Raw genomic sequence first — 27,265 nt, 5'->3', positions numbered from 1 at the left:
TGCATTTACAGATTTTTATTTGCATTACAAAACAAAAGTTGTGCATTCCAAGACGTGAACATACAAAAAAACGAAAAAAAAAAACTGCATGACTTTAAAGCATTTGAGCAAGTCAACCGAGGTCACAAGAGATGTTACAAGAGCGAGTCTCTGTTACATGTCACTCAAATTCTTTGCCCCGCCCCCCTTGCAACTTTTCAGAAGTGAAACTCGGCTTTCCGCCTGGCGCCTTCTTATCCGTATCGACAAACGTCATCAGAATAACTCCCATTTAGTGGTGTGGTTTACAAGCAGAGGAGTACGTGGGCACACAAACATAGGGCTGTTCGGTCATCTGCATTTTTTTTTGGTTGTCCAATCACAATGCAACTTAGGTCAGATTTTTCCATTACACGTTAAACAGCGAAAAGACATGAAAAAGAAGGCAATGTGGAATGTACAGTGCATAGAGAGTGTCGTAAGCGGCCTTCATGATGAACCCGCTTGCTTTTCCTGTTCGATGGCTGAAAAACAAGAACAGAAGTATTATCATCTTTACGTTTTAGCTTAAGTGTAAGCATTCAAGCATTCAAGTGTGAGATGTCTTACTTTCTTTTGACGGTAAAGGATTTTTCTCCTGGGTTTCTGTCTTCTTCAGCTTGGTCTTGTCAAAGCTGGTTACCTCTTCCAGATTTGGCTTGTCAGACATGTTTGCAGTGGGTCTGTGAAAATGACAGAACATTGATTGCACAAATTTGTGCATATATAAATGTGACATTCACATGTATCAGCAGGGCCGCAGTTACCACCAAGACAGAGGGAGACACGTCCCAACTCGAATATTCCGATTAGTCTTTATTAATATGGGTTTTGTCAATAACTGAAGGTCAAATTCGACCTCTGACCATTGCAATCTTGTATATTTATTTACATTTGAATGCATGCATGATTTATTTTTATTTTTTTAATAAAACTAAACTGATAAATTATTAAATCAATAATATAAAAACCCCTGAAACTATCAGTATTTAATCAATATGGGGCTTCCAATGACCAAAGATTCCCCCACAATAGTGCCAGTTCGGTTGCATGCATGTGCATGTGCATGTGCATGCATGCAAACAAATGCTAATAAATAAACTAAACGTTGCTCGTCATGAATTGAACTGGAATGCGATATATCTATCTATCTATCTATCTATATATATAAAAAGATACATTGCAATAACGTTGTTTTAATGTAAAATAAGGTAGAAGGAAATGCTCGTGTTGCATCACAGTCTTGAGAATGTGGCATGCAACCACCGCCCTTTCCTGGACATTTTCTCTCAGATTTTACTTCTTTTCTACATTTCTATCAGTAATGAAAATATTCCACCCAGCCTTTTGCAATGATCTGGACACATCTGCGCTCACATTTATGCAGTATTTGCCATTTTGGCACATTCATCCCTATTGATTCCTGAACAAAGAACTGCACTGAATGCATCGACATTGTGTCTGGTGCATATATCATAATCGGCTTATTCTGTACAATAAATCTGACGTTTTGCCTGTGCACTGCCATATTCACATAATGCATGTAATATTTCGTCAATTACGCATGTAAGAGAAATTAAAGCGCATTTGATGACGTTACAGACAATATCTAAAATCTTATAGACGATACGAAAAAGGCGTGATGTTATGGTACATTTAAGCATTTTATAAGAAAAGTGACTCGTGTTCTTACCAGAGTTTGTTGTGGTTGTCAGAGTACTTTGATCTTCCGCAGATGCAGCAGTGTGAGGAAGCAGCGCAGAATCACACCATATATAAGCTGAGATATGCAAATCACACCTCTGACGTCACCACACCGTTACACGAAGATTCCTTGACAGAATCTTTATAAACCGAATTACTGAATAACAGCACAAAGGTTTTCAGGTCAGAAACAGAAACGTGGAGGATTTTGACCATTTTGAAGCGTTCAGAAGCGAGAAAACTGCAAGGAATTTCGGACACTGTTACACATTGTAGTGAACGCCCTCTATGAGAAATCATGCTGTTGTGCAACTGTGACATCTGGTGGACACTGATATTTGATTTGTAATATTTATCATTTTTAAAAATGTTAGGACAAAATATAATAACAGCAAATTACCACACAAGAACATTAACATATATTTAATTAATAATAAAAACAATAACAAAACAATAACAAAACAAGGGGTATTATTAATGTTTATATAATCATTAAAGGAATATTCCGGGTTCAAGACAAATTGAGCTCAATGGACAGCATTTGTGGCATAATATTGATTACCACAAAATTTAATTTCGACTCGTTCCTCCTTTTCTTTAAAAAAGCAAAAATGGGTTCCAGTGAGGCACTTACAATGGAAGTCAATGGGGCCAATTTTTGGAGGGTTTAAAGGCAGAAATGCGAAGCTTGTTATTTTATAAAAGCACTTACATTAATTATTCTGTTAAAACGTGTGTATTATTTGAGCTGTAAAGTTTAAAGTTGATTGACCCCATTCACTTCCATTGTAAGTGCTTCACTGGAACACAGATTTTCCCCAATTTGGAATGCCCAATTCCCAATGAGCTCTAAGTCCTCGTGGTGGCATAGTGACTCACCTCAATCCGGGTGGCGGAGGACGTATCTCAGTTGCCTCCGCATCTGAGACCGTCAATCTGCGCATCTTATCACGTGGCTTGTTGAGTGCGTTACCACGGAGACGTAACGCATGTGGAGGCTTCACGCTATTCTCCACGGCATCCACGCACAACTCACCACACACCCCACCGAGAGCGAGAACCACATTGTAGTGACCACGAGGAGGTTACCCTATGTGACTTTACCGTCCCTAGCAACCGGGCCAATTTGGTTGCTTAGGAGACCTGGCTGGAGTCACTCAGCACACCCTGGATCCAGGGGTGGTTGTCAGCGTGAATACTCGCTGAGATACCCAGGCCCCCACTGAAATGATGCTGTTGTGGTAATCAATATTATGCCACAAATGCTGTTGATTGAGCTTAACACGGAATATTCCTTTGAGGTGACTTAAAAACTGTAAAGAAAGGCTGAGCACCAATGTACAGTATTTGCATTTGTGTATATGGCAAAAAAATAAATAAATGAACTAAAAAATCATTTGCTTTTGTGTAATGAAACAATTAAAACAAACTTTAAAACAAAATGAGAAATTGTTAATATATACTGTATCCAGATCTCATTTAAGATATATTGATCCTTTCTGGAAATACACAGGGGGGAGACAGCAAACTTACTAAGCCTTGCTCTACATATTTCAATATAATACATATTTTTTAATATATGATATAAATATTTACATTGCGTGCTCAATTATTAGGCAAGTGAGTATTCTGATCTTATCATTATTTCCATGCACATTTTCCTACTCCAAACCATATAAACTTGAATGCTTATTGGATTCAATCATTTTCAGGTGGTATGTATTTGTGTAATGAGGGAGGGTGTGGCGAAAGTGACTAACACCTTATATCAAGGTGTGCATAATTATTAGGCAGCTTCATTACCTCAGGTAAAATGGGCCAAAAAAGAGATTTAACTGACACTGAAAAGTCAAGTATTGTAAAATGCCTTTCAGACGGATGCAACACTCTTGAAATAGCTAAACTATTGAGGCGTGACCACTGGACAATCAAACGTTTTGTTGCAAATAGTCAACTGGGGCACAAGAAACACATGGAGAAGAAAAGGCGCAAATTAACTGCAAAAGACTTGAGAAGAATTAAACGTGAAGCTACCAGGAACCCATTATCCTCCAATGCTACCATATTCCAGAACTGCAACCTACCTGGAGTGTCCAGAAGTACAAGGTGTCAAGTGCTCAGAGACATGGCCAAGGTCAAGAAGGCTGAAACACGACCACCGCTGAATATATTCACGAGTTGAAGCATCAAGATTGGGCAAAGAAATACATGAAGACAGATTTTTCAACGGTTTTATGGACAGATGAAATGAGAGTGACTCTTGATGGATCAGATGGATGGGCCCGTGGATGGATCACTAATGGACACAGGGCACCACTTCGAGTCAGGTGCCAGCAAGGTGGAGGAGGGGTACTGGTATGGGCTGCTATCATTAAGGATGAGGTAGTTGGACCTTTTCGACTTGAAGATGGACTGAAACTCAACTCTCAAACTACTGCCAGTTTCTGGAAAGTACTTTCTTCAAGCAGTGGTACAGGAAGAAGTCCTCAGCATTCAAGAAGGCCATTATTTTTATGCAGGACAATGCTTCATCACATGCATCCAAGTAATCCACTGCTTGGCTAGCCAGTAAGGGCCTCAAAGATGCCCAAATAATGACTTGGCCCCCTTCCTCACCTGACTTAAATCCTACTGAGAACTTGTGGGCCCTTCTCAAACGTGAGGGAAGACAATACACCTCTTTGAACAGCATTTGGGAGGCTGTGGTTGCTGCTTCAGTGAAAGCTGATCGTGAACAGATCAAGAAACTGACAGACTCCATGGATGGAAGGCTCATGGTAGTTATTGAAAAGAAGGGTGCCTATATTGGTCACTGAATATTTTTGAAAGGCCAAAAATGTAATTTAATTGTCATTTTGTGTTACTTATTTGTTGCACCTACTCTAAAAATTGAGAATAAACAATTGAGTTGGGAGAACTTATTTTTGTAATTTAGTTGCCTAATAATTGTGCACACTTATATATTCCCCTGAGAAAGACAAAACTCACTTTTTCTTTGTTAAACATTCAGGTTTGAGGTTCAATAACATTTTGGATTGACTGAGAGCATTGTGTTTGTTCAACAATAAAATTAATCCTGAGGAATACAATTTGCCTAATAATTGGGCAAGCAGTGTATGTATTGTTTTGCTAAACTTGTATTCAGTAACAGGAACTGATAATTTCCTGTTAGCTGCTTGCACAATAACTAGAGAGCTTTCCACAGTAATTAGCTGCATTTTTCATCATTTTGTCATATATAACAGGACACAGATGTTTCTTTCAACATTTTTACTTTGCATTTTGCTTTTGTGTGTGTGTGTGTACTTTCTTCAACTAAATTGCACACTTTAGAGGAACAATCCATACATACAGTAAATTAAATAAAGTCTTCTGTTAGGGTTAGGGTGTAAGGGCTGACTATAATAATTCTAATCAACTCTATATAAAAACAATAGAAGTCTATGGTATGTCCCCATTTAGTTAGATATGTAAACATGTCAGTGTATAAGTGTACACGTGCAGAGAAACTTTAGTTTAGACTGGCATTTAAAATAATTATTTTTTAACAATTTTATCTTACATTTGATTTCACGTTGCAAACTGTTCATATACAAAAATAAAGGGAAAATACAATAAAGTGAAAGCTTAATTAAGAAATAAAACTTCTATTCTTATCATTTACTCACTCTCATGTTGTTCCAAACCTGTTTGACTATCTTTCTTCCGTGGAACACAAGAGGAGATTTTGTTTTGCAAATTGTTAGCCTCAGTCACCATTTACTTTCATTGTACTGTATGGACAAAAGATGTAATGCATCTTCATAAAGTCATACTGGTTTGTAACAATAAGAGTTTGAGTTAATTAAAGAGAGTAGAGTGTCTTTGGAGAAGGAAAAAAAAGAGATATTAAAGAGATCTCATTTATGATTTTTCTTTCCTGTGGGTCAAGATACTGAGATATGGAGAAACCTGAAAAATATACACAACTTTCTAATTATTCGTAAAATATCTGCTATAAAGATCGCTGTAGATCGCCTGGTTGTCAACTCGAATTGCATTCCGCAAGGATTGCCAGAACCAAGATTCAGCTAATGGCGAGTGCGGCCACTCGAGAATACTGCGGCTGCACAGACGTCTGCGCAGACGCAAGAAATGTGAGTGCTGCAACACGGGCTCCAGAAGCAGCAGCACAATTACATCCTCATTTTCTTCAAGTAACCGTTGGTGAGCCAGGAAGACGGCCAGCTTAAAGGAGCCACTGTTGACGTACCCCTCCGTCAGTACAAAGACGGTCTTGCGGCTATACTGGATGCTTTGTGTCAGACTGTCCAAGACGGAAGCACCAGGAATCCAGTCCCGTTCCTCCAGGCAAATGGGTAGGAAGCTCTCACCACGATCCTCCAGTTGCACTCGCAAGTGGTTAATTACCCAATCCGACACCTGCGGATCCTTGGTGTCGTACGTGACGAAGGCATCATAGACGCAACTGTTAGAGCTCAGGTATTGATACCCAGTGAATCTGGCTTTCAAGTAGTAGAATGTATAGGAGACATCCCAGTAGAACAGGTGCATAGCGACAGCCACAAAAGTGGTACACAAAATAATCACAGTCGAGAAGAAGTAGGCCAGAAAGGCCACTTGGTCATCAATGCATTCTTTAATATCAAAGTGTATCACTGCTTCACCTTGTCTCTCCTCAGGCATGGCGCATGTCACAGAGGTCACCAGTTTTGGTATCTTCACATTGGACTTGTAAATCCACAACACGAATTCCAGTAAATGACATGTGCAGTGGAAGGGGTTGCCATTGAGCCAAAGCGTCTTCAGGTATCTCTCGTTCTCTGACGGAAATGTGGACTGGTTGATGGTTATCAATCTGTTGTGACTTAGATCCAGCGCTCCGAGATTCACTGCTCCGTTTAGAAATCCAACGGAGAGCTCAGATATTCTGTTTCGTTGAAGATCGAGGAACTGCAACGAGGGAACGTCTTTGGACAAATTGCTAGATAGGGAAAGGATTTTATTGTTGCTTAAAATGAGCTGTTGGAGATCTTTAAAACGTCTCAACGATGTCCAGTTCACATTTGTGAGATCATTGTGACTTAATCGAAGTTTCTGGATGCTTTTGGGCAGGTAGGTATAAACGCGAACAGGGATTTTGCCAATATTGTTGTAGGATATGTCAAGATAGGTCAAATTGGTCAAGCTTCGGAAAAGCTTGTCATATGTTTTATCTTTCTCCCGCCATAACTTGCCAAGACTGTTGTGCTGGAATTGCAGCTCTTGAAGGGACCGACTAGACATCGCTTTGGTGGTTAAAGTGTAGATGCTATTATAACTCATGTTCAAAACTTTTAAAGAGGGCAAATGTTTGAGGAAGTTCAAATTGTGCGTCACCCCTGGCACAGTGAAATAATGAGGGTTGTAACTCAGGTCTAGAACTTCCAGACTTTGTAACTCTGTGAAGGCGTAGTCATATGCCAGATCAATTTTGTTGAAGGACAAGTCCAGATATTTGAGTCCTGGAAGTGATGTGAATTCAGTTCCATTTGGGGCAGCGGCAAAGCCGTTTCTAGAGAGGTTGAGGCAAGCTATTTTCCCATATCCCTCAAACTGTTTTGGTGAAATGAAGAACAGATTATTTCGACTCAGATCCAACACTCGTCCCGTAGCATAGCACTCTGGTTTTACGAGATTGTTTGGAATCTCATAAGAATGCTCCTTTCGATGGGGTTCTGACATTGAGGGCATTGCGAATGAAGATTTTAAATCCTCACCCCTGTATGAAATCACATGCTTGTCAACAGTCACCGGGTAAAGTCTGTTTTCGGAGAGATAGAGTAGTTTTAAATTTTGAAGTTTTTCGAAAATGTTCGATTTTGCATGGACGATGAAATTGATGCCTACATCCAACACTGACAGATTTTGTAAACCAAACAGAGAACTGAAGGTATCCGCTCGGATTTCTCGAAACACCAAACCCTGAATGTGCAACGTCTTCAGTGAGGTTAAGTTCGAGAAACTGGGTGATAGCGTCACAGTATCGGGATAACTCTGGAGACCATAATTAAATGAGAGATCGAGTTTCTTCAACAGTGGTAGATTACTCAAGAATCCCTGTTCAGCAACAGCATGTGACAAGAAGTTGTAAGAAAGGTAGAGCTCTTCAAGCTTTGAGATGTTTCGAAACCAATAAGGATTGAAGTACTTGATTGAATTTCCTGCGAGGTGCAGTATCCGGAGTTCTCCAAGGTTAGCAAAAGCTTCTGGATGAATTTCAATGGAAACATTTTTACAAGGAACACACGGATATGGAGCATTATGGCACCTTGGACAGTTTCCTTGGATATTTAGATTTGCCAGACTGTTGAGTCCATGGAAATCATGCTCTCCAATGTGTGCTATTCTGTTTGAAGCAAGTTCAAGTATGTGCAAGGAGGCAGGTAATCCTCGAGGGACGTGAGTTAAGTTATTGTAAGACAAAGTGAGATGTTTCAAATTGGCTAGGATGGAAAAACTTTCGTTTTCAATATAATAATCACTCAAGCAAGGATTCCAGTAGTAGCAGTTTTTCGACAGGTAAAGACGTGTCAGATTTTTCACATGCGAGAAGGTCATTGCGTTTAGCAAGGTGATTTTGTTCTCTACCAGCCTTAGTTCACGCAAACTCTTTGAAAGTTCTTTTGGTACATAACTCAGGGCAATTCCGTTGAGCGCTAATGTTCGCAGCTTGGTCAAATTCGAAAAAACCCCAACGGCAAGAATAACCTCCCTATTCTGGTTCATCCAGTTCAGATTTAGATCGGTCAGATTTTCGAGGTCTTTAAAAACGCCAACGGTTAAGTTCTTGATCTTGTTCTCTGATAGGTTAAGACTGGTTGTATTTTTTGGGAAAATTGGCATCTGTCGGAGTCCACGTCCATAGCAGTCAACCGCAACCGTCTGCGTGGTTACATTTTCGTGTACATCACAGGGTTGAGTCTTCAGGGTCCTTATGTCCATTTGACACATGGTTAGTGTGATCTTTAATGTCATAATCAGCAAGCTGGCTGATATAAACCAATGTGACACATACACCTTTGAAAACATAAAAAAATAATAATAAATCATTGAGGAAAAACTGAGATAAAAATACATTTTGCTGAAATATTCACATGGTAATTAGAGATCTATCTATCTATCTATCTATCTATCTATCTATCTATCTATCTATCTATCTATCTATCTATCTATCTGTCTGTCTGTCTGTCTATCTATCTATCTATCTATCTGTCAGTCTGTCTGTCTATCTATCTATCTATCTATCTGTCTGTCTATCTATCTATCTATCTGTCAGTCTGTCTGTCTATCTATCTATCTATCTATCTGTCTGTCTATCTATCTATCTATCTGTCTGTCTCTCTGTTGCTATCTATCTATCTATCTGTCTATCTATCTGTCTGTCTATCTATCTATCTATCTATCTATCTATCTGTCTGTCTATCTATCTATCTATCTGTCTGTTGCTATCTATCTATCTATCTATCTATCTATCTATCTATCTATCTATCTATCTATCTGTCTGTCTGTCTGTTGCTATCTATCTATCTATCTATCTATCTATCTATCTATCTATCTATCTATCTATCTATCTATCTATCTTTCTGTCTATCTATCTATCTGTCTGTCTGTTGCTATCTATCTATTAATCTATCTATCTATCTGTCTGTCTGTTGCTATCTATCTATCTATCTATCTATCTTTCTGTCTATCTATCTATCTGTCTGTCTGTTGCTATCTATCTATCGATCTATCTATCTGTCTGTCTGTCTGTTGCTATCTATCTATCTATCTATCTATCTATCTGTCTGTCTATCTGTCTGTCTATCTGTCTATCTATCTATCTATCTTTCTGTCTGTCTGTCTGTTGCTATCTATCTATCTATCTATCTGTCTGTCTGTTACTATCTGTCTATCGCTATCTATCGATCTATCTATCTGTCTGTCGCTATCTATCGATCTATCTATCTGTCTGTCGCTATCTATCTATCTATCTATCTTTCTGTCTGTCTCTCTATCTATCTTTCTGTCTGTCTGTCTGTTACTATCTATCTATCGCTATCTATCGATCTATCTATCTATCTATCGCTATCTATCGATCTATCTATCTGTCTGTCTGTTACTATCTATCTATCGATCTATCGATCTATCTATCTGTCTGTCGCTATCTATCTATCTATCTTTCTGTCTGTCTCTCTATCTATCTTTCTGTCTGTCTGTTGCTATCTATCTATCTATTGCTATCTATCTATCTATCTGTCTGTCTGTCTGTCTGTCTATCTATCTATCTGTCTTTGTCTCTCTATCTATCTATCTATCGCTATCTATCTATCTATCTCTATCTATCTATCTGTCTGTCTATCTTTCTGTCTATCTATCTATCTATCTGTCTGTTGCTATCTATCTATCAATCTATCTATCTATCTTTCTGTCTGTCTCTCTATCTATCTTTCTGTCTGTCTGTCTGTTACTATCTATCTATCGCTATCTATCGATCTATCTATCTATCTATCGCTATCTATCGATCTATCTATCTGTCTGTCTGTTACTATCTATCTATCGCTATCTATCGATCTATCGATCTATCTATCTGTCTGTCGCTATCTATCTATCTATCTTTCTGTCTGTCTCTCTATCTATCTTTCTGTCTGTCTGTTGCTATCTATCTATCTATTGCTATCTATCTATCTATCTGTCTGTCTGTCTGTCTATCTATCTATCTGTCTATCTTTGTCTGTCTCTCTATCTATCTATCTATCGCTATCTATCTATCTATCTCTATCTATCTATCTGTCTGTCTATCTTTCTGTCTATCTATCTATCTGTCTGTCTGTTGCTATCTATCTATCAATCTATCTATCTATCTATCTTTCTGTCTGTCTCTCTATCTATCTTTCTGTCTGTCTGTCTGTTACTATCTATCTATCGCTATCTATCGATCTATCTATCTATCTATCTATCGCTATCTATCGATCTATCTATCTGTCTGTCTGTTACTATCTATCTATCGATCTATCTATCTATCTTTCTGTCTGTCTCTCTATCTATCTTTCTGTCTGTTGCTATCTATCTATCTATCTATCTGTCTGTCTGTCTGTCTGTCTATCTATCTATCTGTCTATCTTTGTCTGTCTCTCTATCTATCTATCTATTGCTATCTATCTATCTGTCTGTCTGTCTGTCTATCTGTCTATCTTTCTGTCTGTCTCTCTATCTATCTATCTATCTATCTATCTATCTATCTGTCTGTCTGTCTATCTGTCTATCTCTCTACATCTATCTATCTGTCTATCTATCTATCTATCTGTCTGTCTGTCTGTCTGTCTATCTGTCTGTTGCTATCTATCTATCTATCTATCTGTCTGTCTGTTGCTATCTATCTATCGCTATCTATCGATCTATCTGTCTGTCTGTCTGTTGCTATCTATCTATCTGTCTGTCTGTCTGTCTGTCTATCTATCTATCTTTCTGTCTGTCTGTTGCTATCTATCTATTTGTTGCTATCTATCTATCTATCCATCCATCCATCCATCTGTCTGTCTATCTATCTATCTGTTGCTATCTATCTATCTATCCATCCATCCATCCATCCGTCTGTCTATCTATCTATCTATCTACAATTTGTCTTGACAAGTATTGTTTTACCGATATTCACACTTGTTCTTTTAATCAGTTATTCCATAACAGTGGGTTTGCCAGTACATTTTGTAAATTAATGTTATAAGAAGATTCATAATTAATATTATGCTTTATTGTTGTAGTCTAACAAACATTGTGCCAAAAAGCAGAAATAAAACAACTAAAAATCAGTTTTGTATATCGGTTTTTGGTTACTTAAACATTTGATCTATATCATATTGATTAAACTCTCTAAAGGTAATAGTCAAATTGTAATGTGCATGAAATGTCAAGATTCTATGTAGCAAAGAGAGCTTTCAGTCTAGCATACTGCATTTTAAAATGATTAATCATATAAAGACTAATGTGCCCCCTTGTACAATGTACACACTTTATACTGTATATTCAAGAGGCTAGCAGCCACAAACTCATAGATGACCATTAGATAAAGCTTTGGCTTTCAATACATCTCTTTAAAACCAACAATACAAAATAACAACAACCTAACATGATACCTACTGTAAAATCAAAAGTAGAAAATCTTTAAACCTGAAAATTTGCTCAATAATTCAATAAATTACACTTTCTTACCATGGTAGCAATGTCTGTTTATAGATCCGGTGCAAGCTATACAATGCTTAGACACAAAGCGTGAAAGGGGAAGTTTTGCTGTGAACAGTGCTCCAAAAGTGATGCCACATGGCAGTGCACAGACTCTTTATCCTTCAGTTTCTATTTGGTGCCCACAGTAAAATTAGTTTGATATAATTTTGTTCCAGTCATATATTATTGGTTGGTGGGGGATTAGTGCAGCAACCTCAAAGTTGAAAGCAGGTTTGTCAGTTGTCAGCTCAAGAGAGGAAGTGCTGTCTACCTCGTTCCTTCTTCTCAAACACATAGATGACAAAAGTCACATGCACATTTAAATACGTTTCTGGCTGTACTTTAGAAATTAAAACTGGAATAGCCCCTTTCTGTAGGCCCTGGCAAATCGTCATCTGATTACAAGTGGCTCCTGCATTGTTTTTTACACACACACACACACACACATGTTGGTGCAGCTATCATTATGAGGACTCTCCATGGACATAATGATTTTTATACTGTACAAGCTATAAATTCTATCCCCTAACCCTAACCCTACCCCTAAACCTAACCCTCACAAAAAACTTTCTGCATTTTTACATTTTTAATAAAACATCGTTTAGTATGTTTTTTAAGTGATTTGAATTATGGGGACACTAGAAATGTCCTCATAAACCACATTTATATCATAATACCCTTGTAATTACCAGTTTATAACCTAAAAAAAAGTCCTCGTAAACCACTTAAACCTGCCCACACACACACACACACACACACACTCACACACACACACACTCACTCACACTCACTCACTCACTCACACTCACTCACACTCACTCACTCACACACACAGACACACACTCACACACATACACACTCACACTCATACTCACACACACACACACACACACACACACTCACACTCACTCACTCTCACTCACTCACTCACACACTCTCTCACACACACAAACACAGACACACACTCACACACACACACTCATACTCACACACATTCACACACTCTCACACACACACTCACTCACTCACTCACTCACTCTCACACACACACACTCATACTCACACACACACACACGAGGACTCTCCATAGACATAATGATTTTTATACTGTATGAACTATAGATTCTATACCCTAACCCTAACCCTACCCCTAAACACACACACACACACACACACTCACACACACACACACTCATACTCACACACACACACACACACACACACACACTCACTCACTCTCACTCACTCACTCACACACACTCACACACTCATACTCACACACACACACACGAGGACTCTCCATAGACATAATGATTTTTATACTGTATGAACTATAGATTCTATCCCCTAACCCTAACCCCACCCCTAAACACACACTCACACACACACACACTCATACTCACACACATTCACACACTCTCTCACACACACACACACACACACACACACACATCATACTCACACACACATACACACACACACACACACACACACGAGGACTCTCCATAGACATAATGATTTTTATACTGTACAAACTATAGATTCTATCCCCTAAACCTAACCCTACCCCTAAACCTAACCCTCACAAAAAACTTTCTGCATTTTTACATTTTCAATAAAACATCGTTTAGTATGTTTTTTAAGTGATTTGAATTATGGGGACACTAGAAATGTCCTCGTAAACCACATTTATAGCATAATACCCTTGTAATTACCAGTTTATAACCTAAAAATAAGTCCCTGTAAACCACTTAAACCCACACACACACAACACACTCACTCACTCACACACTTTTTTACTGATATAGTAAGCCTAATTTCTAAAAAATTATATAATTCTAATTTAGTCATTTCTGAAGATATAAGGAAACAAAGCTGTATTTTAAAACATTTTAATAAGCATTAGAATAATCTTTATTTATTTATTTATTTTATTTAATGATTTTGGTACCATTACTAAACATAACAGGCAATGTGCATACTGTACACATTAAATTATACACTAATATCTGCAAAACTGTAACACTGTAATGTAAAATGCCCTTTTGTTATGGGGGTTTCCACCTTGCAACAGGGTCTTTCAAGATTATAATAAAACTTTTATTTCAGTTAAAAAATATTTAAAAATATTGCATAATAGGACACTTGATCAGAAATGCTTTCAATGTGTCAACATTAAATATAGCTACATATGAGGAATATGATATTGTTTCACCCATATACTAAAAGTGATATGGAACTGTTCTGTGGTCAATATATCTGGAACTACTTCATCTGCGCAGTTCTAGAAAATTAATCAAAACTTTGAAACGTTTGTCAGCTAATCAGACCAGGCACCATAATGTCTATATCAAAAAACAATTCGCCAAACAAAAAATTAATGACTGCTTCCAAGTAGAAATTAATTCATATGTTGATAAAAATGTGATTTATGAATAATCTTGCCCTGCTAAGTGAAATAGTGTTATGCATAATAATATGGCTGGCTTTTTTTCCAACTCTGATGAGAAGAAAAAACTCCCACACAAAACACAATGTTAGGAATTGTTAGTTTCAGCCATCATTTACTTTAATTGCATCTTTTGTCCATACAGTACAAAGAAATTACTGTAAATGGCGACTGCGGCTATCATTCTGCCTAACATCCTCATTTAAACACCTGTATATCTTCACTAACTCATTTTAAACGAGTGTGCAGTGTGATAAATGATTAATTATTAAGGTATAAATATTTCATCTAGTGTACTTATTTAATACAAAACCTCAATGCATAATAATTATACAAGAATTAGCAAAATGCTGTTTCACCGCAGGACGTCAACTTCCCAAAAGTATTCCATGTCAGCTACCCTTGTGTGAAAGAGTATTGTCATTACAAGCAATTTTTTTTCATTTACTGTTTTAATTCAATAAAACTGAATCTATAAAAGTTACATTTGCATAAAGAAAGAATAATTTCCAATGTAGAAAGATAGTTTTCAAATGTGCCAGGACTCATCGCAGTAATTCATAATGCATAACGGAATGTGTCCCAATTAAAACAATTGTTCACCCTGTCATATGTTTTGGTGAGCTATCCCTTTACGTCTAAAGATACACATGCTTTCACAATGATTCTTGGAAGAGTTTGTTGTATTGTTGACTCTCTGTTGCCATAATGGTCCTGAGACTGAACCAAAAGTACCTCTGCGCTTGAGGATTCTTGGGCCACTCTAGAACAGATTTCTTATACAGCCTCTTTCTCAATCTGAGATATTTGGAGGGACAAAGCATCTTCTCCAAGAAGATCAGGACAATTACATCCTTCTTCTCATCCATGAGTCGCTGGTGGGCCAAATAAAACGCTGTCCTGAAGTTGCCGCTGTCGATGTATTGTCCGGTCAGGATGAATACGGTGCGTTTGCTCAGCTGTATGCTCTGGGAAAGGTTCTCAATGAGGGGACAACCAGGAACCCAATCCCGTTCCTCCAAACAGAGCTGCAGCCGTGGATCACCCCTTTCCTCCAGGTGAATGCGAAGTTCTTGCATCACCCACTCATGAACTGCTGGGTCTTTCGTATCGTAGACCACAAAGGCATCATAGACGGTGCTGTTGGACGACAGCCGGCGGTATCCCTTGAGTTTGGCCAGACAAAAGTGGTAAATATACCAGACATCCCAGAGAAAGAGATGACTCGAGATTGTGAGGGTAAGGATGCTGAGAATCACAGAGGTTAGTAAAATACACAGGACGATGGAGAGAGAATTATGTTGACAGGCCTGAATGTTGAGGAAAATTACACTTTGGCCTCTTTGGGCACCTGGAGAAGCGCAGTTGACATCCGTGGCAAGGCGTGGAATATTCACGGATGTACGATTGATCCATCGGACAAACCATGTGGCATTGCAGGAGCACACAAAGTTGTTGTTGTTGAGGTAAAGGGTTTGGAGGTGGTCGATGACATTTTCTGGGAAACTTGACTGATCAATGAACTGGATTCGGTTGTAACTTAAGTCGAGGACTTTGAGGCTGAACGCATCCTTTAGAAAGTTAGTGGACAGTTGTTCAATGTCATTCTTACGTAATATAAGAGTTTCAATAGATTTTGTGTTGTTAGACAGGCATTTAGAAACTTCTGTTAAGAGATTGTCACTAAGGTCCAAGAGCTTCAAGTTTTTAAGGTACACAAGCCCCTCCCACTCAAATAATGTTAATCTGTTGTTAGCAATGTACAATTCTGTGAGTGTCTCTGGAAGGCCTTTGAAAACTTCTTTCGGAATGAAGTTTAGGTTGCTGTGAGAAATGTCAAGTATCTTCAAGGTTAAAAGTTTCTTGAAGTAGTTGACGTATCTTGTGTCTCCGTCTCTCCACAGCATATCGAGGCGGTTCCCTTTAAACTCCAAATGTTCCAGAGAAAAACTTTCCATTTCGGTGTTCGTCGATGTGGATATCTGATTATCGTTCATGATTAGTTTGCTTAGTTTATTCAGGTTCTTTGTAAAATTTAGCATGTGTGTTAAACCCTCGGCTACAAAGTAATGACTGTTGCGGCTGATATCCAGAACAACGAGGCTGCTTAATTCCTGAAATGCAGAAGAGTACATTAAATCCAGACGATTGTCAGAAAAGTCCAGATATTGCAAGTTCTTCAACTGAGCAAACTCTGAACCGTTCAAACTCTGGCTCATGGCGTTTCCCGATAGATTTAAACACTTCAGTTCACCGAGATTGAGGAATCTGGAATGTAGAAAGAAGATATTATTCCTACTAATATCCAATGTTTTTCCAAAGCCGCTACATTCGGTGTTGAAAGGACTTGAAATCCAGCGTTCCTTGTCCTTATATTTGCAGCTTCGTGCATATTCATCATAAAGGAAATAGTGAATGTCCTTCACTTCTCCATTGTGGTATTGAGCACCTTGCGACATTGGGGAACTATAATGGTTTTCTCTGTGGTTATTTGTTGCAGAAGTCTTGTATTCTCCTTCCGAAGGCAATGAGATTTTGTTGTCAGATAAGTTTATGATTTTGTAGCTTTTCAGGTTCTTTAGGATGCTGAGATGTGCTATTTTTATGAAGTTTGTGCCAAGATCAATGAACTCCAGATTGCTCAAATTAGCCAAAGGCTGAATGTCTTGGAGTGTGAGCTCTTGGAAAACGTAACCTCTGATTCTTAGGACTCGAAGAGATTTAAGCGAGCCAAATGATCTCGACAGGTTGAGAGATGCTGGATAGACCTGTAGTTCATAATTGAAAGAAAGATCCAACTCATTTAGATTAGGCAACGAAAGGGGAAATTTGGTGTGCGTTATCTCTTTAGCCAAAAAATTACTTGAGAGGTCTAGAACACGAAGCCCTGTCAAGTTCTGAAACCACTCCGAATGTATGTTTGTTAGAGAGTTACTATGAAGCCGAAGAGTTTTAAGATTCTTCAAAGACTTGAAGGAGTTCTCATGTATCTGAAGTGGGGCATTATTTGGGCATGGATTGCATGGGAAAGGCGCGTTATAGCAGCGTGGACAATTCCCACTTAGGTCGAGTATCTCTAGCTCCGTCAGGTTGTGGAAATCCTTCCCCGAAATCATCTGAATATTGTTGTTGTACAGGTACAACTCTTTAAGGCTGGAAGGTAGCCTGCGTGGAACGTAGGACAAATTGTTAGACTTCAGAGAAAGCAAAGTCATTTTGTCAAGCTGCAAAAATGCATCCTCTTCAATGTAATACGACGTGTTGCACGGGTTTCTGAAGTAGCAATTTTGGCCAAGGTACAGCATCTCTATATTCCTCAGTTCCGTCAGGTTCTCCTTAAGGACCGAAAAAATACTATTGACCTCAAGACTCAAGAGCACTAGGTTAGGAGGAAGGCCCTTAGGTATGCGAGACAGCTGGTTACCATCTAGGTAAAGGGATTTCAGGTTCTTCATCTTCCAGAAGGTGCCGTTGTCAATCGTCAAACTCTGTGTGCAGACGCGATCTTTGGGACCAACCTTGATTGGTACGCAGTTGCAACGCAGGTCAATTTCAGTGATGTTGTCCAGGTTGTGAAACGAGCTATTCATGATGTGTGGTATGTGGTTGATAGTTAGGGTCAGGTTAGTGGTATTCATGGGAATTCCTAATGGAACTTCGGTTAAGCCTCGCTCAGTGCAGTCAACGCTGACCTCACTCCCGTTTCTAGCCAGAGAAACATCACACTTCAGGCTTTTGGGGTACCATTTAGCTGCGTCCAGCTTCGGTGGGCAGAATATGAGGCCAACCATGATGATAAATATCTCCGTCATCTGAAAGTAAACAATAATAGTTATGTTAAATTAATAGCTATGAACAGGCCAACACTGAAACAATATGCACAGAACACAAAAAGTAGAAAACAAACAGATTTGCACAGAATTCAAACACTTGTTACTCAAACCCTACACAGCCCTTGCTCCATTGTGTGTCCATTTGTTAAATATTTTACCAAGTTTGATTATGCCGTCAGCCATCAATAGGACTGCAGTAATTTCAGATTCGTTTAACAAAATTACCATGTTTCACTTACCATTAAATGACCATTTTCCCACAAATTCAGAGCAGAACATGTCTACAAATATATCTAAAACCTAACAATGTATCTAACTGTATATGCAAACAAAGATGCATTTTTATACCCTGAAGAAACACAATGAAAAAACAATGGTCTGAACTTGCATTAACTTCATAAAAAATCCATATTTTCAAGCAAAGCCATATAATGAGAGCCCTGATCTTTGACATTTGTAAATGAAATAAAAATGTACTCACATCTTCATCAGAGCAAAACTTATTTTCGTCCGTAGTGACTCGCTGCACAAGAAATGTGTTCAGATTTCTGTATTGGCTGGCAGCACAGGTGTTATTGACCATTGTGATATTATAAGAAAAAACCCACAAACAAAAGTGAGAGTGAATATATTTAAATGTTTTAACTTCCCCTTTATCTTACAAACATGATATATAGATGTCCCTTATACTTGAATCTTTTTCCATGTAATTCTGCACAGCAATTGTATTACCCAACGACTGACTAACAGCACAGCCACCAAGAAATTTGATCATTTATAAATATATGAATGATATTTCATTAAAACATTGTGCTTAAAAATAGCATAAAGAGGAACAATGACACTTTCACCCTTATTCTCAAGGGATTTGTTTTTGTACTATAAATATATATATATATATTTGAGGTTTGCTCAAGTTCTGTGCTGATTTCTTCATAAATGAAAGCAAAACCACAAAAGAAGTGAAGCATGACACATGAAATATTCTAATTATTTCTGTCCTACACAAGAGTTGCTTCTTGAGCAGCAAAAAGAGGGGAATATTTCCTACATTCTCATTCACACTACTTCCTGAAATAAAACCTATATTTTGTACTTATTAAAATGAAATAAAGACAGCACAAAATCATTGTAAGCGATCTAAAATATTTAATGATGATAATTCAAATAAAGCACCATATGTTTATTATGCAAAGTCAACATGAAATAAAAACTCACCCTATTTACTTAATTAACGCATTTTCCTGATTAAATATATGTATATATAATAACTTGCTCCGCCTCTTAAACAACTTGGCTTTTCGGATGACATCACAAATATAAATTTTAAACCCCATTTTTCAAGAGCCAATCAATTTTCGATGGATAAAATCAAATACTGCCCTACTTTTTTCTTGTTGAACTCAGAAATACATCAGATTACAGAAGTAAAACGGGTTGCGAACAGCATTTCATGTTGACTTTAATGTACTCATGAAAATGTCACTGCATTAGCCAATCAAATAAGAACACAACAACAAATGATAATAAATGGTGTAGGATGTGAACTTACAGTTTATAGATTGTAAAGTGGCTTTCGTCATGTATTTTTCAATGTGGAACAAAACAAGGGATGCATCTACTGAATAAGGTGGTGTAATTTTTATACACACACACAAACACACGTACATATATATATATATATATATATATATATATATTATCTTCTTTTAAAAATTATATGCATTGTAGAATTATTTTAATTTTACATATTACACAAAATATACACAAGCCATATGCTATCACAATGGATTGCAATGGCCAGATTCCCTTGATCGTCATGACAAAAGCAGGTGTGTTAACCTATGGCTTTACTATGGCTAAAAGAAACGTTTTTTTCCTTCTTTTTTTAAATATGGCCATTGCTACCACCAAATAACGGCATACATCAAAATAACCTTCCAAATCCTCCCAGTAAGTAAATAAATTGACTTTCTGATACGCCTAAACTCCACGTCATGCGCTGTAGAGCTTCCACTGGTGTGACGTCACCCCAAACAGCATTTTGAAAAGTCCTTTTGCTTTAAACAAAAAAATCTCCAGAGCATTAAGATAAAAGCTCTGTACATGCAGTCTAGAGAAACTGGACACAAAATGTGGCTAAAACAGATTAAGTAACTGGTGTGTCAATTTCTCAGAGCAATAAGCTTAGTGTGTGCTCGATCCAAAACAATACGGAAATAGATGAGTCTTGTTCCAACTTCTGACAAAGACCGGAAGCCTGTTTTGTCTGTTCAAGTCATTTGCCGTGCCAGAGACTGTAACATGTTTGAAAACCTGTGAATCTGCCACTCACTTATGCCCATTAGAAAGTTAAAGTCAACATGAAATCAAAGTTGACATCGATGCACATTATTACATTGGCCTTACAGACATGGTTTCAGGGTTTTCCAAAATCCCTATACTAAGACCAAAATAATAAATTATAACTCCTAGAGCTTTCAAGCTACATCCAACTTGGCACAGACCTTCAGATTGATCTGATTTAATGTGCTATGTATTTTCTAGCTGATCAGACTTACAGTTTTTCTGTAGCGCACTTTTGAATATCCCCGAAATACCATTGACTTACATAGATGGAATGTTCAAATAGGCCAAGACTGTCACGGATTGTTTGTGATTTCAATAGGCACAAACCCCCCGCCCTAGATCCGGCCCTGATTTTCTTACAGAGTAGGGTACAACGGGGCTAAAGGGTCGATTGATTTTATTTTCTCCCAAAACACTAAAAAGCATCAAAAACTACCACAGCACTTTCCAAAACACCTGTCTGTCACTATGAACTATGAAATATTCCTGATCCATGAGATCTTTGCGTGTGGTGTCCTAAGGTGGATTTTGAAGAAATTTGGTCTAATTTTTAATAATTACTTAAAATGATGTAAATTTATGTTACTAATGAAAATACCTGAAATTAACATTTCTATTTTGACAAAATACTTATTTATCATTATCAGTTTTGTTTAATGTCATTAAATCAAACATTCAATAACTGTCCGGTAAGTGAAAGGATAGTATTTGGGGTAAAAAAGCCCCCTTGTTGATAAGAAAAATGTTCAAAGTGGGCTCACATTGACTCAACCAATCATACCATAGATTAGTTTGTTTATGGAATACTTGATGTAATAAAATGCCAAATGTGTTTGAAAAAAATCTGAAAATGTTTGACTTTTTCCTGAAGTACTGTAGTTATTTTGAGTAAGCATCATCTTAATTTGTTACTCAAAAAGCATCTTGGTGTCGCATAATTATTAGTTGACAAATTGTGCCCTATAACTATTGCCGCGGTATCTACACGATATCACTTTAAACCCCCTAGGGGCCTTTTACTCCAAGTGATGGGTAAACGGCTCCCTCACCACCTTTTGTTTAAAACTGAATTTTAATTGAAACAACCTTCCATTATTATTTTTTTTCCACACAAATAATGTTGCTCCATCAATGTTCAATAAAAATAAATATTTTAGATTTTTATACATTTTGTGACCAGAAAAAAGTGAAATGTTCTTAAGGGATGCTTAAGAACTTTAGTCCCGTTGTACCCTATTTTTGTCTTGTTTTTCCAGTAAAAATATGTAAACATTCTTTAAACAAGATCAATTTACTTGAGAAGCAAAATGACAGAAGGTATTTTGTCTTGTTTTCAGCGAAATGCATTGAAATTGGATGGGATTAATGCTTATTACTAGAAAAATCTATTCGCCAATGGGGTAAGTAAAAAACTCGATTCAAAGGGAAAACAAGTTTATTTTTTGCAGCCCATTGGCAAAGAGTTTTTTCTTGTTTTAAGCATAAATCCCACCAAATTTAGTTAGATTTCTCTGAAAACAAGACTTAATATCTTATGCCATTCCGCTTCTATGGTATTTTTCTTGTTTTAAAGATATGCACTTTGCAGTGCAATCAATTTGTGATGGATGACTATACAGTTTTATTTTGAAATGCATCAGATTATGGAAGTATAATGATTTGGGAAACTGCATTTAATGTTGACTTTAAGGATGACAGTGTTTCTAAATCTCGTAATCGGCTCCTTTTAGGTTTAGTGATTTGGTTGAGGTGATTATGGTCGTCTACATGTTGCAGTTTCCATTAAAAGTGTCAATGCTCCCTGAGCCAAAGTTTTCAGATTAAAATTCCATTTCTGCCTCCCTGAGGCAACCAGAGCGGGGGTGGGGGGTGTCTTTTGAGGCCGAGTGCAGGAATCATCCGGGAAGCATTTAAGACCTCCGATCGCCTCTGGTTTGGCACATAGGAATCTGTGCTATGGATGAACATGGACGTTTCATGAGAGCAGAAGACCATTCGTCTCTTTTGTCTTCTTCGCAGCATGTTACACTGGTGGTAGGAAAGAGTGAGGGATAAATTAGTTTACAGATAGCTTCTAGTCAGAATTATGTCTCATAATGATGTCTGAAATTATTATAATTTAGCAAGATGAAACAATGAATGAAATTGAGACGTCTATGATAAGCCTGCAAATGATATTGCAGAAACAGTCGCACAAGGTTCAGTCCTAAAACCTGGAAATCTGCTAAATCTGTTCCCCTCGAGTGTCTTGCCACTGAAATACAGGACAACAGGCATCCCGTATGGGCCTTCATTACGGCTAAACTACGGGACAGTTGGCAATGCAATCTAACTTAAGCAAGCCACTCAATCATTGCTTAAATAGCGCTGTGTCTTTAAAAGTATTAAAAATAAGTAATTGTCATTCTTTTCTGCTCAAACAAGGCTCCTTTCTTTGTAAATTTTCAAATGTATCAATGTACGATACCCAACATTCCGGTCCCTTTGATCTCAACGGGAATGCTAATTATAGATTGTGCTTTATTCACAAAACTGTGCTAACTGCCCGGTGCAATTACCATTGCGTTATTAATGCCCGAGGAAAGCAGTGGGTAAACTGAATTTTATTCAGGACAGATATTTGTGTACATTTTCTTTAAATAATGGCAGTATAAATGTATCAAATAATGTTCAAATGATGGCGTTTTAATAGTTATAACACTATACAGTTAAGTGTTATATATTTATGCACACTGTCGATATGTTAAAGTGAGGATGACGTGCAAACAAACAGCACTTTTACCGGGCACAATTCATTCTTAGATAAAAATATATCGCCCCCTTTTAACGTAGTTACAGTTCTTGGCCTGATTAAGCTGCAATGAGGACCAGATTTTGTGCTGAAAGTTAAAAGTCTAAGAGTTTTAGTTTCTACATATAACAGATATCACTTTTTCACTAGGCTACTTAAATGTCACATTTAACCATTAATTGCTTCATGAAATTTCTAATAATCTGTAGAAATGCAAGTCTGCAGTACCTGTAGTTTCTCTGAGCTTGGGCATCCTCTGGCTTCCCTCGCGGCCCGCACTAGCGGTCGACTCCGTGGCGGCCGATCCATGGTGCTTCCGCAAAAACGTTGCATCTATGTTCTGATTTGGATAGCCATGCAAGTGGGCACTATCTGCCATGCACAGAGGAGAGTCCATTGGCGTCACACAGCTACTACTTCCTGTACTGGAGCCAGCGTCAATGGACGAACATTGGGAACTCTGTAGGGAATGGATCCCCTCACTTTGTAAAGATGACATCCTTTTGGTCAGGTGGTACTCGCAAAGCCGTGTCACTTCCTGTTCACGTGGAGCCGCTTTGGTTTGATGTTCATTCCGGGCTCGCTCGATTAAATATTGTTCTTTCGCGGGCGAACTCGCCTTCAAGTCAATGATGTGCTTCCCTGTTCCCAACACGGAAGAGTCATTCAACTCAATCTTATTGACATTTTGAGTTACCCTGTGTGCGTTCAATGTCCCGCTATCGCCAGTCACCTCAGAGTAAATGTGCTCATCTGTTTCATTATTCAGAATCATGTGCAATTGTTGATTCGGTTCTTGACATGCAAAAGACATCCCGTTGAGATCAAAGGCACCGGAATGTTGGATATCGTGTACATTGAAGCTGTTAAAACTCCCAAAAATTTCCTCTTCATGCGATTCAGGAATGCTCATCGGATGGACTTCGGATTCGCCGCTGGATTTCACCCCGCTGTAAGATTCCTCCTCAGTCTTACTCTGCGGCATTCCCATCATCATGTGCATTTTTTTTAAGTAGTCCGTCAGTGACTTTGTTCCCATGGTTTCAGGCTCCATCTCGAAGTGGTCTGAGCGTAGAGTGTTGCGCGGAACACCTGAGCACTGAGGGTCGTCTTCCTGATTACGTAGAGATGCCCTGATGTCCAGGGGTGTCAATCGAAATTCGGTCTCCTCTTCAGCTAGCGCTTGGTAGCCTTCGGCTGTCGCGATTAGCATTTTGAGCGAGCTTTCAGAGAGTTTCTGAACTGCTGTCAGCTCTGAGCTCTCCGTCATTTCGGACGAATTTGTCTCATTCCCAGAATCCGATAAGGACTCGGGGCTAAAAGAGCGAGATATTTCTACACCTGTGTGTCAGAAAGACAAACATTTTAGCAATCACACTACACTTCACCACAAATGTACTTTAAAATAGTTTATTTGTACAAAACTTTGAAGACTATGAAATGCAACAAATAATAACATACATAATGGCATAAATTAACAAAAAATGATTCACAATAAAGCACAAATTAAAATGAGTTCACATTTAACACTTTCCACAAATGGGGTACAAAACGGTCTGAAACTCTTAAATGAAGTCATTTTTTGTCTTGCAAATGGTCAGTAAAAGGAGATGCTTGGCCTTCAGAAATCTGTTGCTCATCCACCTCAAGATGTTAAGCAAAAGTTGTTTTATTTTCCATTTATTTAATTTTTGCAATTTTTGTACTGTAACCCTGTTAGATAATTTGGGAAATGTCTAATTCCCACCGAGGGGGCTTGCGAGTTTGAGACCAAATGTTGTTTGTTAAACTATTGACAAACCAATAGTTTCTGTTAATTAAAGATACAATATTTGTTTTTCTTTTGACTTTATAACTTTGGCAACAGGAATAAATGGATAAGCTTAATGAATACCTTCAAAACTAACTCTTTAGTTATTTTTATCTCATCACATTCAATTCAGCCTGCAAGCTCACAACTTGGGTATCATTCGTTTGCCGTGGTGCTGGAGGTTCAGCAGTGGTGCTCAAAAGATGCAGGAAACATTGCTACAATTAATTGAATGTCCATTCAACCGACTGAAACTAACTACTTTCCATGCTGTTAATTTCATGTTAGATACTAGTTTATCTAATATATCTAATAGTTCTAGCTACAAAAAAACATGGGTTTTGACCTTTAATGGCTGTAAGGTAATTGGACACCAGTTTACACCGTATTTGTGGAAAGTGCCATTTACATCACAAATAAAACAAACACACACACACACAATAGAAACATAAGAAAAATGGGCCTTGCACTGAAAAAAATGGAACAATGAAAGGTGCAACAACAACAACAAAAAAAAAATGGCAGGAAGGTTGTACAACGTCAATGAATAAATGTCACTATAGAGTAAGAACCTGAACTATCATTCGGCTGTGGGTGCGACTGCTCTTCAGAGGCCGCCAAAGCCTCCAGAGCTTGTAGAGTGGAGACAACATCGTCACTGAACACTTTTTGTGTCGCACCAGCGACCGGTGTCGGCACTGAATCGATCAGAGACACAGGAATGTCATTTTTTAGCGAAGCTACGTTATTTCTTTCACGAGGCCCTTGGTGGTCGTCTTCGTCCGAGCTATCCCTGAACCCTGGAGGTGGAGCAGCTATCGCCAAGTTTAATGAGTGCAAAAGGACGTCATTGTCTTCCTCGTCGTCGCCCTCTGGTGGCGGCGGAAGGGAGGTAAGATCGATAATGTCTTCACTAGATTCCGAAAGCGACAAGAAAGAGTTTGCTTTGTCTTTCATCTCTCCCATCATCATCATCATGTCCTCCTCACAACTGATGTCATCGTCGTCTTCGGCGTCATCGGTGGTTTCTGCGTAGCAGATATCATGCAACAATGGCTCCTCGATGCCTTCTGTTGTACCGAAAATCTTAGCGTCGCCGTAGACCATGTGAGAACTGTACTGGAAGCCATCAACCTCCATTGACGCTTCCAGGGGCTTGTAGTCCTTCTGCTGGGCGTACAGATACCTGTGTTCCTCTAGAACTTCTGGAATGTCCTCCATCAGCCTTTGGTATCCTAGGTTCTGTGGGTTTACGCTGTCCAACGGAGGGTCGCCAAATATGAAGGACACCTTGGCGTTTCTGGGCGAGTCTTGAGGCTTGCTCTTTGGAATATTGAAGTAGGGCTGAGAATGCACGTGGCTTGCTCTGATTGCCCTCTCTGCTTTCTCATCACCATGTGCACGATGCTGCATCTGGTGCATTTCGTTGGCATTAGGGGCGATATCGCAGTCTCTTTGCCCACAGAGAGCATACTCAATGTGCGGCTCGTTGCATCCACCACCGGAACTGTAATTCCAGTCGATTGCCTGGTAGTTGTGCTTGCCTCTTGAGTCGTGCCCTTAGACATGAACAAAACAAGAGCTTAGCTTTAATTATATTAATATGACAACAAACACTTTATGATGAAACTTTGGGTGTTTTCACACTTGGTTTGAGGGCTTGCTCCGAACTAGCCTCCAGCCCAGGTCTCTTTTCACATTTCAGAATTGTTTATGTCTGCGTCATCAACTTGAGTATTGCCGTGAGTACTAGCAGCTTTAAAGAAATATTCCGGGTTCAATACAGGTTAAGCTCAATCGACAGCATTTGTGGAACAATGTTGATTACCACAAAAATGTATTTCGACTCGTCCCTTCTTTTCTGGGGGGGGGGTGGCTAGCTCAGCAAGCACTGATGCTGGCTCCCACCCCTGGAGTCGTGAGTTTGAATCCAGGGCATGCTGAGTGACTCCAAAGAATTAGGACGGATTGCTTTCATACCAATTGCGAATCGTACCAGAGTTCACCCAGACCAAATATCGTTTACAAAAACCATTTAAACTGACGTCAAATGGATTTAAATTTGGTTT

General features: G+C 38.5%; 4 protein-coding genes across 4 annotated transcripts in view; all 4 read right to left on the bottom strand.

Moving 5' to 3' along the window:
- Nucleotides 1-1,872, bottom strand: LOC127448290 (thymosin beta-11). Its single transcript, XM_051710715.1, has 3 exons — nucleotides 1,712-1,872; nucleotides 589-701; nucleotides 1-503 (listed from the first exon to the last, which is right to left on the bottom strand). The coding sequence occupies exons 2-3, from the start codon at nucleotides 686-688 to the stop codon at nucleotides 469-471; spliced, it is 135 nt and encodes a 44-aa protein (XP_051566675.1). The 5' UTR covers nucleotides 689-701; nucleotides 1,712-1,872; the 3' UTR covers nucleotides 1-468.
- Nucleotides 1,873-5,008: 3,136 nt separating this feature from the next.
- LOC127448225 (toll-like receptor 8) lies at nucleotides 5,009-12,179 on the bottom strand. Its single transcript, XM_051710601.1, has 2 exons — nucleotides 11,953-12,179; nucleotides 5,009-8,781 (listed from the first exon to the last, which is right to left on the bottom strand). The coding sequence occupies exons 1-2, from the start codon at nucleotides 11,953-11,955 to the stop codon at nucleotides 5,695-5,697; spliced, it is 3,090 nt and encodes a 1,029-aa protein (XP_051566561.1). The 5' UTR covers nucleotides 11,956-12,179; the 3' UTR covers nucleotides 5,009-5,694.
- A 1,787-nt stretch (nucleotides 12,180-13,966) lies between these two features.
- LOC127448224 (toll-like receptor 7) lies at nucleotides 13,967-18,826 on the bottom strand. The gene is made up of 2 exons (XM_051710599.1): nucleotides 18,728-18,826; nucleotides 13,967-18,225 (listed from the first exon to the last, which is right to left on the bottom strand). Exon 2 carries the CDS (start codon nucleotides 18,223-18,225, stop codon nucleotides 15,070-15,072), a length of 3,156 nt encoding a protein of 1,051 aa, XP_051566559.1. The 5' UTR covers nucleotides 18,728-18,826; the 3' UTR covers nucleotides 13,967-15,069.
- Nucleotides 18,827-19,398: 572 nt separating this feature from the next.
- LOC127448219 (FERM and PDZ domain-containing protein 4-like) overlaps nucleotides 19,399-27,265 on the bottom strand; it is a 68,785-nt gene continuing 60,918 nt past the window's right edge. The window contains exons 15-17 of the mRNA XM_051710593.1: nucleotides 25,769-26,755; nucleotides 23,615-24,727; nucleotides 19,399-22,623 (exon numbers count right to left, since the gene is read on the bottom strand). Coding sequence (XP_051566553.1) covers nucleotides 22,619-22,623; nucleotides 23,615-24,727; nucleotides 25,769-26,755 — 2,105 coding nt within the window. The 3' untranslated portion in view covers nucleotides 19,399-22,618. The remainder of the gene's footprint in view (nucleotides 22,624-23,614; nucleotides 24,728-25,768; nucleotides 26,756-27,265) is intronic.

Source organism: Myxocyprinus asiaticus, chromosome 11, assembly GCF_019703515.2.
Source record: "Myxocyprinus asiaticus isolate MX2 ecotype Aquarium Trade chromosome 11, UBuf_Myxa_2, whole genome shotgun sequence".
NCBI lineage: Eukaryota > Metazoa > Chordata > Actinopteri > Cypriniformes > Catostomidae > Myxocyprinus > Myxocyprinus asiaticus.
This window is presented reverse-complemented; position numbering and strand designations above follow the sequence as displayed.

What these genes read in the sequence shown, in the direction of transcription:
- LOC127448224 (XM_051710599.1), bottom strand. Translation starts at nt 18,225, where the DNA reads ATGACGGAGATATTTATCATCATGGTTGGCCTCATATTCTGCCCACCG.
- LOC127448290 (XM_051710715.1), bottom strand. Translation starts at nt 688, where the DNA reads ATGTCTGACAAGCCAAATCTGGAAGAGGTAACCAGCTTTGACAAGACC. An exon ending in TCCTTTACCGTCAAAAGAAA is followed by an intron (nt 504 to 588) that starts GTAAGACATCTC and finishes CTTGTTTTTCAG; the next exon opens with CCATCGAACAGGAAAAGCAA.